Below are 17,969 nucleotides of genomic sequence, written 5' to 3' on the forward strand. Positions count from 1 at the left end.
GGAGGGTTCCCTTTTCAAAATGAGGTTATTTTTAAAAGCATATTATAAACTGTAAAATACCAAGGATCAAGTTAGTTCATTTACTTATCCAACAACTATTAAATGCCTACTAGGTGCAGGTACTTTCAGGCAATGTCCCCGGTACTCCAGGCCCTCCTGTAAACAGGAGCTATTCTATAAATGTGTGTTAAATTAAAGTGAAACAGGAGTTCCTCAGCTAGGCGATGGGAGAGGAGGGTGGGAGGAAAGGAAGCTGCTCTGGTTTGAGTTCCTACCGTGTGCCTGGCGCTGTTGCCTGACAACCACCGCATGGGTCCTTTGGGCCCATCAGAGAGAAATACATGGAGACTCGGGGAGGGTAAGTGTGACTTCCCCGAGACACACAGCCACCAACTGACAGACCCATGTTTGAGTTCAGTTCCCTCTGATTCCAGATGTTCCCTTGCCACAGAATGACACTAGCAGATTTCCTCTCTAGCCCACTTTTCTCCTCCCAAGCCTCCCCCAGGTCAATAAGCCAGGCCAAATCCAAGCCAGAGATGATCACCCCTGATTCGAGGCCGGTAAGTGGGAACCATGTGGAATCAGAGCAAAATGAGGCTCTATCACCACAAGCCAAACCTCATGTTCACAAGGGCGCAGGTTTTAGGAGAACAATGGCCTCCGATGCATGCTCGGAATTCCTTCCATGGCAAGCCACTGTGAGAAAGATCTCACCCAAACAATGTACTCTTGGCCGAGGGAGGGCGGGTGTCTTTTCAGGCATAAAGCTACCAGCAAGGACCCAGAAGTCACTCAAGGGAGTTGTTGGTTTCCCCAGAAGGTCTAGCTTTTTGAAATCAACTTAGCAAAGGATTCTATTCGCCCCTCCGCCCCCGCCCCCCTGCCCCCCAGTGCTGAGTCCTCCCTTGTCTCTAACCCCTGGGAGAGGAGGAGGGGCATGGAGCTCCTGTCCTTGTGTGGGTTTCCAGCTCAGCAATCAATGAGTCCTTTTCTCAAGTGTAGCACCAAGTATTTATTCTGATAAAGGATAAAAAAAAATTTTTTTTAAGAAAAAAGAAGAACTAAAGAGGTTGTTGTCTGGCTTGGTCTCCAAAAACCAGTCCTTAAACAATTGACAGTTATTGCCTAGACTTAAGATGATCGATTTAGGAAAGAAGGATCTTCATTCATTGTCATTCAGCCATTCAACAGAAATTTAGGGTATTTCTGGGTCACTGAGGTGCAGCCCCCAGAAATGAACGCAGGAAGCCTCCCGTGCCTACACAGGGGAGGAAACATCTGAAGAGCTGCATTTAAAGATGGGCAGACCCACGGCTCCAGAGCCAGTAACACCTGGGGAACTCCTGCCCAGGAAGTCAGCCTGGCCCTGGAGCTCAGAGCACACGGTGGAGGCCTCAGCTGCTCCCACCATTCAGTTCACGAGGCCTCACTGAACCTCGGCGAGACAGCCACAAAGCTCCACCCAAGGGTGACCACAGAGGTAGACAACGTGTATACAAGGGACACCAACCAGCAACCCCAGGCAGTTTAGGTAGGATTGTTTTGTTCCAGAAGGCAAAAGGAGGCCCCATGGGTAGGGGTTCCCAGGGGACAAATTCCAGTTCAGGAGAAGGAAAAACATTGTAACTCTTACAGGTGCTGCAGGCTCTGCGGAGGGCCTGAGGCTTATGCCAGGCCTTGAGTGTGAGTAGGTTTCGGGTAGATAGGGAGGCCCCCAAAATGTTGCATGGTTCAGGAAAGTACCCTTTACCTGCAAAGCAAAGGGACTCCTACATAGCTGGCTCCCAGAATTGCCAAGGAGAATTAATTATTGTTTGTAAAACACTCTAAGATTCCCCGATGAAAGACCTTGTATAAATGCAAATTATTATTATTGTCATTAAAAGTGCTAGACGTCTGGCCTGCTGGATGATGGCCTGGCAGAGCTCTGAGCAGAAACGAAAGCCAACTCCAGGCAGAAAGCTTGTTCTGGTTGTTCCAGAGCAATAGCAGGAAGAAGGAGCTGGCGGAGGAGGGCTTGGCCCCCGACTGTGAAGTGAAGCCATCCAACTCCCACCCAGAGTGAGCAGGCAGCAGTCTGTCTGGGAGTCCAGGGCCTGTGTGTCCCCTGAGGGCCAGGCCTTACTCAGATTCATCCCTTGCCCCCTGCAGAAACCAGCCCTTGTCTAGCTCAGGAGCTCAGCATGGATGAGTGAATGTCTGGTCGTCTGCTGGTCTGAAGGGTGGATGCTGGCCTCCATTCTTGGGGTCCTAAGTCAGATCCGGAGACAAAAGGGAGATAGAAACCTCTTGCCATGCCTTTGATGGTACTTATTAAGGAGGGAACCCCTTTAGCAAAGCACAGGGAGAGGTCATTTATTAAATTACTGCTTCCACTAAAGAAACTGTCTCTGGCTAAAGTGGTTAAATTGATCCCAAAGCAATAATATTAATAATGGATAATGGTACAGTCGGCTCTCCATGTCTCGTGAGTTCCACATCCGGAAAATATTTTTAAAATATTCAAAGAAAAAAATATATATTCAAAAAAAAAAATTCCAAAAAGTTCCAAAAAGCAAAGTTTGAATTTGCCAAACACAGCAGCTATGTACGGAGCATTTACATTGTATTTACAACTATTTACATAGTATTTACATTGTATTAGTCACTTAAGTAATCTAGAGATGATTTAAAGTATACGGGAGATGTGCATAGGTCATATGCAAGTACAGTCGGATCTCCGTATCTGCATGTTCCATATCCGTGGATTCAACCAACGGAGGATCAAAAACCAGAGTTGGTTGAATCCAAGGCTGCAGAATCCAAAGATATGGAGGGCCAACTACTATGCCATTTCTTTTTAATATGAATTTATTTATTTATTTTTGGCTGCGTTGTGTCTTCGTTGCCATGCACGGGCTTTCTCTAGTTGTGGCGAGAGGGGGCTACTCTTCGTTGTGGTGCAGGGGCTTCTCATTGCGGTGGCTTCTCTTTGTTGTGGAGCACGGGCTCTAGGCGCACGGGCTTCAGTAGTTGTGGCACGTGGGCTCAGTAGTTGTGGCTTGCGGGCTGTAGAGCGCAGGCTCAGTAGTTGTGGCTCGCAGGCTCTAGAGCGCAGGTTCAGCACAGGCTTAGTTGCCCCGCGGCATGTGGGATCTTCCTGGACCAGGGCTCGAACCCGTGTTCCCTGCATTGGCAGGCGGATTCTTAGCCACTGCGCCACCAGGGAAGCCCTACTATGCCATTTTATATAAGGGACTTGAGCATCCTTGAATTTTGGTATCTGCGAGGGTCCTTCCTGGAACCAGTCTCCTGTGAATACCAGGGGATGACTGTATGTTAGACCTGGAAGTAAGCTCAGAAGCCATCCCCTCACTTTACAGATGAGGCATTTGGGGTACAGAGAGGCGAAGTGGCTCATCCAAGGTCACATAGCAAGTGAGAAGCAGAGCCAGGATCACAACTCAAGCTTGATTATGTCAGGGTAATAATACCTCGCATTTTATAGTACTTTACAGACATGGTACTTCTCAACAACCCTGGCGAGTTTTAAGATGACAGATGACTTTACTGTTAAAGGAACCTTCCGGGTACCCTTTGCTCTTCTGGGGCTCGTTATTCAGAGAACATTTATGGTGCCTCCCATGTGCACTTGTGTGAATTGCACGTGCCCTTCTTTTCCTTCTCCCAGACATTCAGACTAGGCCTTGTTCTTCTGTAGGGTGCATTAATACTTCCAGGAACCAGGTGGACAAGTGAGAGGGAGGTCAAGTTCATCCCTTTCACCCCTTGTTATCACGGTCATAATTCTACTGAAAAGTCACCCAATGCAGGTCCCTAAATGAGAGCTAAAGATACCAGTCACCACCTCTGAACACACAAACCTACGAGAGGGCGGGCCATTTAGGGGGGTTTGTAAGAACAAACGTAGGTATAATGGGAGTTGGCAGTAAGGAGCCCTCAACATTCATTACTGGGCCACTGGCAATTCCAGTTTTATGGAGTTTTTCTGTTTTTGTTTTTGTTTTTTAAAAACATAAGCACCTTTTTAAAATTAATTAATTTATTTTTATTTTTGGCTGCATTGGGTCTTCGTTGCTGTACACTGGCTTTCTGTAGCTGTGGCGAGCAGGGGCTACTCTTCTTTGTGGTGCACAGGCTTCTCATTGCGGTGGCTTCTCTTGTTGCAGAACATGGGCTCTAGGCGAGCGGGCTTCCATAGTTGTGGTTCATAGGCTCTAGAGCGCAAGCTCCGTAGTTGTGGCACACGGGCTTAGCTGCTCTGCGGCATGTGGGATCTTCCAGGACCAGGGCTCGAACCCATGTCTCCTGCATTGGCAGGCGGATTCTTAACCACTGCACCACCAGGGAAGTCCAATTTTACGGAGTTTTAATGAAGGAGAATGAGATATACCTAAAATGATGTTTGGGAGGGGGAGGATCACCAAATCAAAGAAATTTAGAAATCACCTCTCCCATGCCTTTGTTGTGTGGATGAGGAAACAGAGGAGTGATTCAGTGTCACACAGCAGATCTCGAGGGGGAGGCCCAGTCTCTGCACTCAGCTGCCAGCGCCTTTTCCGCTGGAAATCATGGCGTTGTGGAAAGAATGTGCTCTTTGGAGTCCAGCAGCTCTGGAATCATAAATAGCATTGCCACCTATTAGCTGTGTGATCTTAGAAAAGTTACCTTGCATCTCTGAATTGTAGATTTCTCATTGGCAAAAATAAAGATATAGGTGTCCCCCACTTTTTGAAAGTTCGCTTTATGCCACTTTGCTTTTACAAAAGACCTACATTAGTACCTGTTTTCAGTAACTAAAAGACATCCAAAGAGGATTTTCACTTTTATCAAAAAAGGCAAAAAGCAAAAATAGCATTCAGCGTGTGTTTTGTGGCGAGCCCTTGTAGAGGCAGCGTGCGCCCCGAGCAGCCAGAGTGGCGCCGCCAAGCTCCTTCCCCGGGAACCACACTCGGCATCTCAGCATCAGGCCACCAGAGCTTTGAACTGTGTCTGTGAGCATCTTGCTTTGTCTCATTTTATTTTTGCATCCGTTAGCAAGATGTGTCCTAAGGTTATTGCTTCTTCGCTTTATGCCATTTCGAAAGGTTTCATAGGAATGCTCTACTTTCAGATGGTGGGGGGAACCTGTACTAACACCTGCGTGGTAGTAGGCCCATTAGGAGGAGTAAATGTAAAATAGTATAGATGAAAACAAATAGCGTGAAGTCTAGCATGTAGTAGGCACCTCCCTTCCTTTATACTCCTGGCTTCCAGACTTTTTTTCACCACAATCCACAGGAAGACATTTATTTTACATCCACAAAAGTTTCACACACAAAAAATTCTACTTGCCACATGTGATGTACTCTGATTTTGATTCCATTTTATTTTAATGCTGGTCAAGACCCACTAGGTCGATTTCACAACCCGCTAATGGATCACACCTATCGTTTGAACAAGCCTGTTTCATACCATGTGTGGATATCATTTATCCACATTGTATGTATGTCCTTCCTTTCGTTCCAGGCCTTTCCCCCCTCCCTCCCTCTCTGTAACTGGCACACGGCCACACAGCTAGCTGTCGCCAGCACGTGCCGGGCCCTGTGCTCGTGCAGGGTGGAATGAGCCCTGCGGGCCTGCAGGGCAAGTGAGCTCTGCTGCTGCGCCCCTCCCCATCTTTGCCATGAACCTCAGCATGGTTGAGAGGACCCGTAGGGCCCTCCACCTGCAGAAGTTCTGCCTCCTGCCAGCCTGCTGTGGAACTTGCCCACACTCCCAGCCCAGGAGCCCACCTGAAGTTCCCATTAAGGCCATTGCACCCCAGCAGGGAGGGTAGGCCTCGGATGTCCTCTCCCATCCAGTAGTTTCTTCTTTTGGAATTGCTGCTTTTCCATCTGTAAGCCCAGAGAGCCAGGCGTCTGGGAATATCATTTCAGCTGCTGGGCAGGGGGATTAGACTGAAGAGGGACCATGGCCGTCCTTGCTGCCCCTCCCCCAGATCTTCAAGGGGTATCTGTGAGCACCCAGCTAGGAGGGCGAACACCCAGAGTGTGGGCGTGACCAGGGGGTGCACTCAGAAGGCAGCAGGCAGGGGCCCAAGCCGCGCTGGGAGACAGAGCTTCGGCCTCTAGATGCTGAGAGTCTGTTGGGAGAAACCCAGTTTACAACCAGGCAAGCAATACTTAAAAGCCCCAGAGAGACTCTCTGCGGGGAAGAAGATTGTTTCATGCTCCAAAGAGTTGATCTCCTAAGCGTTCTGTAAGCCCTTTGGGGGTCCGGCACCGTCCTGTGCGGGCCGATGCCTGGCGGTGCTGAGCGGAAGCCTGGAGGCACCATCCCCGCTGGGGCGTGACCAGGCCCCGCACTCCTCGTGGTCAGCTCGCCTGGGACCCCGAGCACTTCCTCTTTGAAGGCCATCCTTTGGTTTTTTCCCTGTTGCTGACTAATGGGGGGAGGGTAATCTGTGATTTTGCCGGTGACTCACCGCCATCAGACAGGCGGCGGCTTCTCCCCAGCAGTCCAGCGCAGGTGAGTTGCGTGAGTAGGAGATCCCAGCGCCCTCCACGGGCATCTGCATGGCCACCAGCAGAGCCAGGGCCGAGCTCCCGCCCGTGCGGTCCTGGGCAGAGCCAGCAGAGAACATGAGACGCCCGTTGCCAAGGTACCTGCCATCCGAGGCACACCAGGCAGGCGCAGATGGTGAGACAAGGTGGACAAGGGGTGGTGGCTCTGCTCTGGGGTCCCAGGCCTCAGGCAGCACCATATTCCTTAGCCCCACCTACCCACTCTCTGCCCTAGCCTTAGCCCAGGCAGGTGCACTGCATCATCTCAGCTGACACACCCCACCCCGGGGGAGAGGGGGGCCGGCCTTTCTCAGTGGCCACGCTGCTGCCCCCTCCTCCCAGCTTCTCATCAAGCAGGTTCACGACGGAAAGAGCATCAGCCTGAGAGTAAGGAGATAGGGAGGATGGGCTCAGATTCTGCCTACTAGCTCTGGGGCCTTAGGGCAGCCCCCTGGGACAGCCATGCATGCATTCATTCATTCCTGCTGTCAGGCCCTAAGGAAGGTGAGCACCATGGGGCACTAAGGGTGAACCACCACCAGATTCTGCCCTCCAGGGGCTTCCAGAGAAGAGCTAGGCCATATGAGAGGGACCATCAACTTCTCCAGCCCTTAGTTTTCCCTTCCCTGTAATGATCAGACTATGTGGCCGCTAAGGTTTCTTTCTGTTATAAAATTTTATAATTCTAAAGTACCTCTTTAAATAAGCCAAGCTTTCACAGTCGTTTGAGAAATGTTTGTTGAATTGCTGTGCGTCGGGCTCTAGACTTGAAGCTGGGCTGCAGAGATGTCTGAATATGAGCAGCGGGGCTTGCCGTGAAGGAGCTTCTAGTGGGACGTGGGGGGATGGCTGGGCTGTGACGGACGCTTGCAGACAGAGCTGGGGGCCCAGGGCAGGAAGGCAGCCCTGCGGCTGGGGGAGCCCACGAGGACTACCCTGCCCCTCCCTCTTTGGCCAGTTGGCCCACGTGGCCTCCTCCCCTCAGACACTGCAGCAGGGGGCGCCCGGGGAGCAGAGGCGACTACAGCCCCCGACCCCGACTCCTGAGCAGGGCCTGGCCCTGCAGTTGCAGAAGCTGGCTGCACGCTGCTCAAGCCCCAGAGGAACTGGCCCGGCTCCAGGAGGCCTCCTCGGAGAGTCTCAGAAGGAGAAGGAACCACTAGGTAATTGTGATCGTTTCAGTACGCATTGACAAATACCCTATGATTTAGAAGGAGCCAGATTTCATCCCAATACTTTGATGTCTAGAAATGGATCCCAGTTGATTGTTTGTTGAAGTCCTCCTAAAACAGCATTTTATTTAATTCAACACATGCTGAGACTACGGTCTCAGCCTTCTCACGGGCGAGGAGCCCGAGCTGTATAAGACAGAGCCTAGACACCAGTCTAAACATCTCAAAACTCAAGGCTGACCATGGCTGGGCCTGAGGTTGGAGGCCACTGTGCCATGGAACCCAGCAGAGGGGAGATTGATTCCAGCCGAGGGCGAGGACCTCTGCCCGAAGCTGCGAGCGTGTGATTCTGTGTTCTCGGTATGATATCAAGCCTTTGCACCTCAAGCGTGTTAGTTTCCTTGTTTTGCGATCTTGGACCCCCTAAAAATGAACCAGGCCTGCTCAAGGGTTGGCACATTTAGGGAGACTGTATACATGAACCAGTTACAACCACTTGTTTGTTCCTAAAGCCCATACCAGCAGCCAGGCTGACATCGCTCAGGGCACAGCTACAAAATAAGCTCCCATCGTGCCGGGCACTTGCTTACCAAGGCGCCCAGAGTTGGATGGGCCGTCTTCACAGTGGCCTTTGGAGGGTTTGGGGTGACCGGCATTGAGGCAGAACCGGGTCTCTCTATAGAGATTCTGTTATAAGGATGACCCCTTTGCCACGGGGACAGCAACCCCAAATGAGTCAGTATTTACAGTGGCCGTTCGGGACAATGAGGACAAGGCAAGACCACAAGGATGATTAGCGGGACTTGTCTTACACTATTTACAGGACTGCTTTGATTTTCAGACCGCAGTCGGCTTGCGTATGACTGATTAAAAACATGTGCCAGTTGAAGTCACAGCTGCAGAAGAAAACTGGAAAAAGAAAGGAGCCCTTAGATGTTTGGGAACTTGCCTCTATTTGCAAAAATGAATTCTGACTTGATTTGTGTGTCCTTGGTTTCCTGACGAGGAGCTCCGTGTCCCCGAACCTCTCCTCCCACCCTGCCTGGTCCACCGCCGCCCTGGCCTGGCTCAGCAAGCGTCGTAGGGCTCCCCTTACGATTGCCCAGAGAAAAGCATGTGGGAATTCCAGAAAGAGACTACTGAGTCCAGTTTGGGAAAAGAGCAATTGTTTAGGCTCCTGCCAAATAAAAGGCCCCAAGTATATGAGGCTAAAGGCGGCAAGATCACAAGGTCTCCTCCTTGAAGTCGCGCTCCCGCAGCAAGACGAGCTCCGGTGGCACTGGGGTCAGGGTGTATCTTAACTAAACTCGCTCAGCGTCTGTTTTCTCACCTGCAAAGTGGGACCTTGACTCCTGCCCCACGGGACAGTGTTGTGAGTGCCACCTATGCGATGTTTAATCTGCTTTATGGGCTTCCTTCCTCTTTCTCCGGAGTCTCCAACCTCTTAGGGCTTTTTATTCTCTGTTTTTGTTTTCATTTTCTTAAAGCCGTACTGATTCAATTGTTCAGATGTTGATTGCATGGATTTTTGTTCTTTTGAAAAGGTCCATTGAATAAATCAAGACCTATAATTCCAGCAGGGAAAATCCCTTTTGATGAGCCTTGTTGAAGAAAGTTTCCTGACTGCCTTCATCTCAAGGCAAGGCCTCTGAGGATCTTCCTGACAGCTCCCTGTCACCACTCTCTTTAGTGCCGCCAGAGCCCCTTCCCCAGAACACATAGATGATTGGATTTTCCAGGCATTGTTTCCCCCGACAACTTAGTTTGAGCTCCCTGACTCTGGACCTCCTCTCAGCTGGAGGGCAGACATGGCCGAGAGGAACAGGCCTTCCTTCCCTCTCACCAACTGCCTGTAGTTCCCTGAACACCTGATCGGAGCTCTGCCGTGTTTGTGAAAAAGCATCCCAGATAAGGCGACCACCATCTCCCCTCACCACCATCACCTACGATGCGTCGGGGCCTGGGCTTGGCTGGTGCCTCCATTGAACAGGTGAAGAGGCAGGACACAAAGAGGTTAAGTGGCTTGCTCAAGGTCACGTGGGTGTCTCAGAACCATAACTGGGTGGCGCTTAGAGATTGCCAAGTATCCGTCTTCCTGTTAGAGGTGAGGAAACTGAGGCCCAGCTCCCGATGACCCAGCGAGCCAGGGCCTGGACTAGAGCCCGTGTCTTCTGCCTCATGGCTCAGTGCTCTTTTCACTTGCCCCACTGCCTCCCCTTTATAATACTTGTTGCTGGACAGAAAAAGGTCTGCTTGAGGACTGGGCCCACTTCAATACCCCCGTCTGGGGTAGCCAGAGCCACGTGATTCTTAAACGTCCATCTAGTCCACGGCTGCGACCTCCCCCCAACCAAGCTTTTGACCAGAGCCACACACGGGAGCGCATGCAGCGGCTCAAGCAGAAGCCGGCCGGGCGCAGGCGCCTCCCGCTGGTACCACGAGCACGCCTCCAGCAGCTCCGGGCTGCATTTCAAGAGGTACGCAGTGTCCCAACCACTTTGGCTGGGTGTCCGATGCTGAGACTGACCACCTCTGTGCCTCCAGCTGCCAGCTCAATACGATACGTGAAAAACGATCCAAGAAGGCCCAGGGGAAAGGATGAGCCGGGAGCAAGGACCATAGGACCTCTCCATCCACACAGGGGTTTTCTCTTCTGCAGCCACACATGCCCTGGCTGTCCGCCTCTCCCCTCAGACCCAGCTGGGTCCCCACAGTAACAGTTGACACCCGTTGATCAACTGGTTTGCCAGGTACCAGGCCAAGTGCTTACACAGAGCATCTCATTTAATCCTCATGAGGATCATCCTTTAAGGTAGGCGTCATGGCTCACCTCTTAGAGTTGAAGAAATTAAAGCTAAACCAGTGAGTCACTTGCCCAGGTGGTACAGCCAGTAAGGAGCAGGGCCAGGCCTTGAGCCCACACTGCCTGTCCTTCACAGCCTCCAGCCTGCAGGGCCTTGGAGGTCATCAGGCACAGCTCCCTGCCTTGAAGATGAGGGATCTGGTGCCCAGAGAAGGGAAGAGGCTTACTCCTGGACCCAAGGCCCAGAAAAGTAGACCTGCTGAGCAGCCCAGCACCCTGATTCCTGGCCTCAGGGGTCTGTCTACTCCGCCCCTGCTGTGCCTGTGAGCTGAGGCCATGAGCCAGTCCTGCTTCCAATTCATGGAAAACCTACCTGGCCTCAGCCTGGGGTCAGTTCTTTAAGTTTTATCCTGCTAGCCTGAGACTCTGGGATCGGATGGAGTTGTGATCTTATAAAACCCAGAGTGAAGGGACTTCCCTGGCGGTCCAGTGGTTAAGACTCCGTGCTCCCAGAGCAGGGGGCACAGGTTCAATCCCTGGTCGGGGAACTAAGATCCTGCATGCCCCACAGCGCAGCCAAAAAAATAAATAAAACCCAGGGCAAAGGGACTGAGATCAGTGAAGAGGGTCAGAGCCTTATGTTGTCCGAAGGCAACATTTAGCTCTAATTTGGTCTAAAAATAATTTCTCTTCCAGTGGGAGTAGAATGAGGAGCTTGGCTGCCTCGAGGCCTCTCTCCCTGAGGGCCCTTTTGGCCAGTTAAGGGGGACGTGAGAAGACCTTCCCCCCACCCCCCTGTAACACGCTTACACTTTTAAAGCTTACCATACACTTTGTCTTTGGGTGAAAGCGTTTTTTAAAAGGTGACAGACAACTAGTGCCATTGGCAAGCAGTATACTCTGGGCAGCTCTCCATTTTCTCTGATAAAAACTGAAATAAATGAAAACAGCACTTCAAAAGAAAACCTATCGATGGATGGGAGCCAGTTGTCATTTTCCCCTTCCTCCTCCCCTCCCTGAGCCGACTTGGTGAGGACCCGCGTTGAGAAGGACTCACTGACAACAGCTGGCAGCATCATGCCTTTCAATAGCCCTTCTCCGCACTGCTTCCCCTTGGCGTCACACCCTTTGCCCTGGCAGGGAAAGCCCAGGACACCACAGGAAACTTCAGAACTTTCTGAAGAAGGAGAAAGCTTGCTTTAAAGCTTGCTCCCTCTTGCCAAGACCTTTCGGTCTAAGGAGCTTGCACTGGTGTGGCCCCTTCCCCAGAAGTTTCCAAGGAAAAACTGAGCTGATGAGATTTGCCCAGTGTGAGGCCGGGCCTGAGGAGGGAGAGCGGGGGAGAGACACCCCTGCCCCGGTGCCCAGGGCCCGTTCCAGCAGCAGCCAGCACCACTCCCTCATCGGGCACCTATCTTGGAGCCAACAGCCTGTGCCCCTGATGTCCTCCCCTGTGACTTGGGACAGGGACGCCACCCCGCCCAGTGGTGCTGGGGTACGTCACACTCCACGGTGTCCGTCAGGCAGTAAAGCAGATGCAGCGGAGACGGGCAGCAGCCTGTCAATATCTGACCCTCTGAAGAAGGGCCACCAGGCTCCCCTCCAGCAAACACAGATATCGCTGGGGAGATAGCAGCAGGTGAAGCACAGGGAAGGAACGAACGGCCTTCACGTCCGAGGGGCGGCAGCCAGTTGGCAAGGTTCCATCCCACACGTCTTGTGTGTGAGCGTCACATCAGGGTGGGCTTGTTGCCCCTCCTCGCTGTGGGGAAACAAGGCTCAGGGCTTCTCTCGCCCGGCCAGCCTCACCCTCGGTCAGGGGCTCCTTCTGCCTCATCACAGTGCCCCTTCCCATAAGGACGATCGTGGGCAAGGGATTTGCGGTCCTAAGCCTCAGAGAAGGTGGCGGCTTGGCTGGATCAGGATGCAGGTGGAGTTGTGTTTACCCTTCTCACTAACTGTCGGCATAGGTTGAAGTTTGAGAACGGACGACAGTTTTATAGTTTTCTTCCTCAGAACCTAAACGTTGCATTTGCCTGCTTTGTGGGGTTGCTTTCTGTCACTTTCCTCGACTGCGTGCAAGGGACGTGCTTGAACTGCTCTTGCAAACCTGGTGGCCATCGGTAGTTACCTTAATTACAGCCGTGAAGTCCACACTGGGCCCTCTGTATGGGCAGGCCTGTGGGGTCACTGAGAAGGGGACATGCCCCCTGCTTTCCAGGTCTGGCAGTGCAGCCCGGCCAGCAAGCCGTGTGCACACGTGACACGTGCCCCAGCAGAAGCACAGAGAGCGTCTGCAAGCAGGGAGAGAACCTTCTGGTGGCCAGGGAAGCCTTGATGGAGGCAAGGGCATTTGGCCTGAGCGTAACTAAAGCCCCGAGGTGGAAATGGCACGTGTGAGGAAGAGCAGGTGGCCAGACTGCAGGGAGCGGGCGTGCGGGCTGGCGTCCTGGCCGGTGCGTGGGCTTCGGGGGCTTACAACGCCCCCCGACTGCACGTGACATCACAGTGAGGAGCCTTACCTGCAGTTTTTCTGGGAGAGGATCCTTAGCTTTCTCAGCTTCTCAGAGGTGGGGGGAGGCACGATCCCAAAAACGTAACCGAGGAAAAGTGCAAATAGTAAAAATCATGGCATGCCAGGCTGCGAGTTTGGGCAGATGAAGGGTCTTGGTTGGGGTGGTGGCAGAGACCCACATTCAAAGAGAATTGATTTAGTTGCAACAGAAAAGCGAAGTAAGCCTTTTGTCTCGGGGAGAAACAGCAGTCTTGTGAAAGGTAACAAGACAGGGAGCCCAGGTGTTGGGACACCGGGGAGGAAGAGGAAGAAACTTCAGGATGAATTCATCGCAGGGGTTTAGGGAGAAGTGGAAACTGAGGGTTCTGTTACAGAAGTACCAGGGGGCCGAAGCACTTTCAAGTGCGTAATATTGATGAAAAAGTGCATTTGGAACACACTGGCTTGAGTTATAGAGAGACGTCCAGGTCACAATGTCCTGCAGGTGGTTGGAAATGTGGGCCTGGAAGTTTGGGAGAGAAATAAGGGCTGGAGACCCAGATTGGTTGGTGGCGGGGTTGGGGGGAGGTTCTCTGCTGAGGGTGTTTCGAGCCTGAGAGGAAGCGAGGGGAGTGGCGAGCAGGACGGGAAGAGGCCAAGGAGAGATTTCGTGTGGGAGTGGGGAAGGCGGGAGGGAGAGAAGGAGGGACGGAGGGGGTCTAGACGTGTAATGTCCCAGGGAAAGAGAGCTCCCAGACACAGGCGCCCACGCGTGAATGTGGCAGAGAGGCTGCAGAGACTGGGACTGAAAAAATTCAGCAAAGCACGGAAATTTGAAAGAGGGTTTCCGGTGACTTGGCATTAGGGGAGGGGATCAGGCAGGTGTCATCAGTGACTGCTCTTAGCGGCGATTTAGCGGCGACCCCGGGGCTGCTGAGTTGTGTGGGGCTCTTCGCCGGACGCTGAGCCACCCATTTGACACTGAACCGCCGACACTGAACCACCCGTTTGAGTTTCATGACTGCTGAGCAGTTCTCTGCTCTCTTCTCACGGATGGGCTTCACCTTGTTGCCTCTCGCAGCTTCAGCAGGTCTGCCCTCTGCCTTTAAGTTAGCTCCCCGACTCCTAATGTGGGGCTTCTGACCTCCTGGGAGCCTGGAGTGCCCAGCTTATTAGAACCATATCCTAAATAACATAGACGTGGGTACGGTACTGAGGCCTTTGTGGTACTGATGGTGACAGGTGTCTTGGTGGCCCTTCCTAGCTCAAGTCACAGGTCCAGGTGAGCCACTTCTGGATAAGTCCACTGTGACTGCTCTGATCTCACAGGCATCAGGGGTGCGGGAGGGAGGGCTGGGAGACACACGGGGTGCCCACCGCAACCTCTGCGGCTTCCTCTCCCTCTCCTTTCTACCTCACCCTTTCTCTTCCGGAAGAGTGTTTAGTTCCCAGCTCCTGACAAGCCATCCCATGCCCCCAGGCCTCTGCTCCTGCTGTGTCTTTTGCCTCGAACACCTGTAAAATGGCTACTTCACTGCCTCCTTCACTGGTTGCCCAAGGCTGGTGCCTCATGGCATTGCCATAAATGCCCTCACCACCGCAGTTGGTATTTCTTACGTGTCTGCTCCTTCTCTAAACTGAGATCACCTGCATGGCAGGTGCCACATCTGGGTCATCTCACAACCCTTGGCACCTCAGGCAGTGCCTGGTACAGTCAGCATGGCATGTGCCCCCCTCCTGCTGTTGGACAGAGAGCCTGCTTCTCCAGATTCGAACCTGGTTGCCGGAAAAGCCAAACGGTCTGCCCCAGACCCTGTCACTAGTCTGTGACTGACCAGGGAACATTCTCCTGATACCCAGCCTGGCTTTCTTTCCAGCAGATCAAACTACAAATATGTCTGCCAACAAATGGAGACCGTGGATCACTTAGAAATCCCTCTTATTAGACCCTCTCTGTCTATATGAAGTCAAAGATCCACTTGAGTAAAAGTGCAACCTTGTTGATATTTCAGATCATGAAAACGACTGGGTGGTTGGCTTGATCACTCTCTGGCTTGTACCCTTGGACCCTTGGCTTTGACCTGGGGAAGGGCAGACGGAACCCGAGTACTGATGTCTAATAGGAATTGGCAGCCAGGAAGGTCCGAGTACAAGCCCTTTAAATATCCATGAGAGATAGCACGGTAGTGAACTGTATGGACCTCCCTTGGAAAAATCCAGAGGGCTTTGCATCAGCAGGGAAGGGAATCCAATCCAAGATGCATGAACAATAAATAACAACTGTTCCGAGTTAGGTTGAAAGCTCTGAGTTGCACTTTTTTTTTTTTTCAAAGTGTTTGTGCTAACCACAATTTTTTTTTTCTCCCCCTTTCCCACCAGGGCTTATTTCAAAACCTTTGTCCCTCAGTTCCAGGAGGCAGCGTTTGCCAATGGAAAGCTCTAGGAAACACCAGTCTTGAGAGGTGGCCAGCCAGACTGCTCTGTCCACATGCGTGTCAGCACATATGGCCGCTTCCTGGAAGCCATTGGAATGTCTTCACGGCAGCATTTTGCTCACACAGCAGCTTTGCGCCCCGACTGGAACCCAAACTTGAGCTGGCTGGCGGGAACCTGGGCCCCAGAGCCCCTCACCTCTGGTTGCTCCCTCTTTGTTTCCTTCAGTATACTGCTTAGTTGGAAGAAATAAAGTCACAAATCAGGATGCTGTTATTTTTCCAGGGAACGTTAAGACATCATAAATGCACACACCCTGATTCCAAAGCCTTTGTCTCTGAGACCTCTTTTAAGTTTTCAGATAAAACACCCATTTGCTTTTTTCTTTCCCCCTGAAGCCAGCGCCTTGTGCGTGTGTGTTTCACACCCAGCCTTTCCCATTTGGACAGTCCCTCATTGGAAAGGTGCTGCCTGAATGAGTCTGACCAACTGGCAAGGTTTCAGCCACCTACCCAGCTGGGCCCTAGGCCAGCACTCGGGAACAACTGGGTGCCAGCGTCAAACGCCGCTCCCCCATCCATCTCCAGGCCCCTGTGTGTGTGCCGTGTACAAAGCCCATCCTGACCCAGGAGGTAGTCGTTAAAGGTTGCTGAATGCATCAAGGAATCCACCCCTCTCTCCATCCCTCCTCCCGAGGCTCATGGGAGAGTTGTTTGGGCTGACGAAGCACTGTGCGAATTATACCTGAAAGACACAGGTTGGGTCCCGTGGGTGATCCCTGGGCTCAGGCCTGCCAGCTCCGCAGCCATCCGGGAACGGAGCGGGGGAAGGTACCCTGAGCAAGCTCCATCTTCCCTAAATTTATGGATTCTCAGAGCCAGGTGGGGTTTCAGAAGTCATCTTGTTTCCACCCCCAAGCCCTCTCCCCTGCTGCTCCCTTCAGTGTCAGAGGCGAGAACTAAGGCCCACGAGCTACAGAAACTCTGCCAGCAAATTAGGGCAAACCTGGGAGTCGGGAGCCATCACACGACTTCCCTCAACTTACACCCAGGCTGGCCACAGCCAACTTGCCTGCCTGACAAGGTCTAGTTTAGTTTAGCGCCGTTCCACCCTGAGGGCTTTCGACACAGGGAAGTGGGACCTCGGCTCGGAGGCGAGAGAAACCAGCAGGCTGAGTGGCCTGTGCTCTTACTTCGGCCCACCTGCCTCTCCCGCTGTAGGGCCCGCACAGGTGGAACCCAGCCTCTCACTCTTCCCTCAGCTCCTCTTGTTGTTGGGGGAGCTCAGTTTCACCACGTCAGCCTGAAAGGGAGCCAGCTCGGGGCCCTTTTGGGGGCCAGTGAGGGTACCCCTCCATCCTGTATTCTCCAGCACCCAGGAATGTTCTCAGGAGGTGGGAGAACAGGTAGAACAGACCTCCCAGCTTGGCTTCCAGCCGAAGCGCTGCCCAACTCTGAGATCTTTCACCACTTGAGTACTTTGCCTTGAAACCTTGGGAATTCCCATGACAGAGAACAGTCCAGTGTCCTGCGTCGGCGCCGTAGCTTTGCCGTCAGCCGGCAGTGTGACCCTGAGTAAGTCACTTCTCCGTGTAGTCAGAACCACCCGGCGAGCTTTTTAAAGAGCTGCTGCTCAGGGCCCCGCTGCAGGCCCGCTGAATCATACCTCATTAGCTGGGGCTTGGGCGTCCGGATTTTGATAAAAGTCCCCAGGTGATCCTGTTGAGCATGTGGTCGCAACCATGCTGGAGTCTCTTCTGACCCTGGCCAGCTGCCTACCTCCTCTGCCCCAGGGCAGCTGTGTGCCAGTTTCCACTCTCCTGCACCGTGACACGGTCACTTAGGATGGAGGGGCGTGGATTGGGCTCGCTGCCCACAGAGCCTAGAGTAGACAGACTCAGGGTTTGCTTCAGACCCCGTAAGGGTTTCCAGCTCCAGTTCTAGCCGGGGGTGGTTGGCAGCTGTGGGGCGAGGTGAGGTCACGTGGCCTGGACCCCTGGCATTTCAAATCGCCAGTCCGCAGTGACAGCAGCCAGTATTGGGCAGTGTGACCTGGGAGTGGCCCTCCTGCCCCGCCAGTCTCTTGGAGTCCAGATGGCTCAGGCTGGCCAGATTGTCGACGGTAGCCCGCACGTCTGGGAAGCAGGCCCAATCCAACCAGAAGTGCTGTCCTGCACTTTATCTCAGCACATCTCTGCAGCAGACCTGTGAAGTAAGCAAGTGAGGAGGGTCGCCCCTATTCTACAGATGAGGAAGCAAGATCAGAGAGGTTAAGTGAGTTACCCATGATCACCAGCCAGTCAGTGCCAGAGTCAGGACTCAGCCTGGGCTCCCAGCTCCAGATCCAGTACCGCTTCTCACGTTCGTCCATGACTCTAGTAAACAAACTGAGACTTCTTTCTTCCCCAGCGAAGGATGATGTACTATGTGTAGGTTTGTGAGCATGGAGATTATATGATTTTTAAGACTTTTCAGCCCCCTTAGCACAGAGGGAAGGAGTTTGGGCTCATTTTCTTACGC

At 52.7% G+C, this 17,969-nt stretch overlaps 1 protein-coding gene across 1 annotated transcript in view; it reads left to right on the forward strand.

Annotated features, from left to right (window-relative positions):
- Positions 1 to 15,777, forward strand: part of BABAM2 (BRISC and BRCA1 A complex member 2) — a 442,279-nt gene extending 426,502 nt beyond the window's left edge. The window contains exon 12 of the mRNA XM_068564980.1: positions 15,397 to 15,777. Coding sequence (XP_068421081.1) covers positions 15,397 to 15,460 — 64 coding nt within the window. The 3' untranslated portion in view covers positions 15,461 to 15,777. The remainder of the gene's footprint in view (positions 1 to 15,396) is intronic.
- The last annotated feature ends 2,192 nt before the right edge of the window (positions 15,778 to 17,969 follow it).

Source organism: Eschrichtius robustus, chromosome 15 (genome assembly GCF_028021215.1).
Source record: "Eschrichtius robustus isolate mEscRob2 chromosome 15, mEscRob2.pri, whole genome shotgun sequence".
NCBI classification, from domain to species: Eukaryota; Metazoa; Chordata; class Mammalia; order Artiodactyla; family Eschrichtiidae; genus Eschrichtius; species Eschrichtius robustus.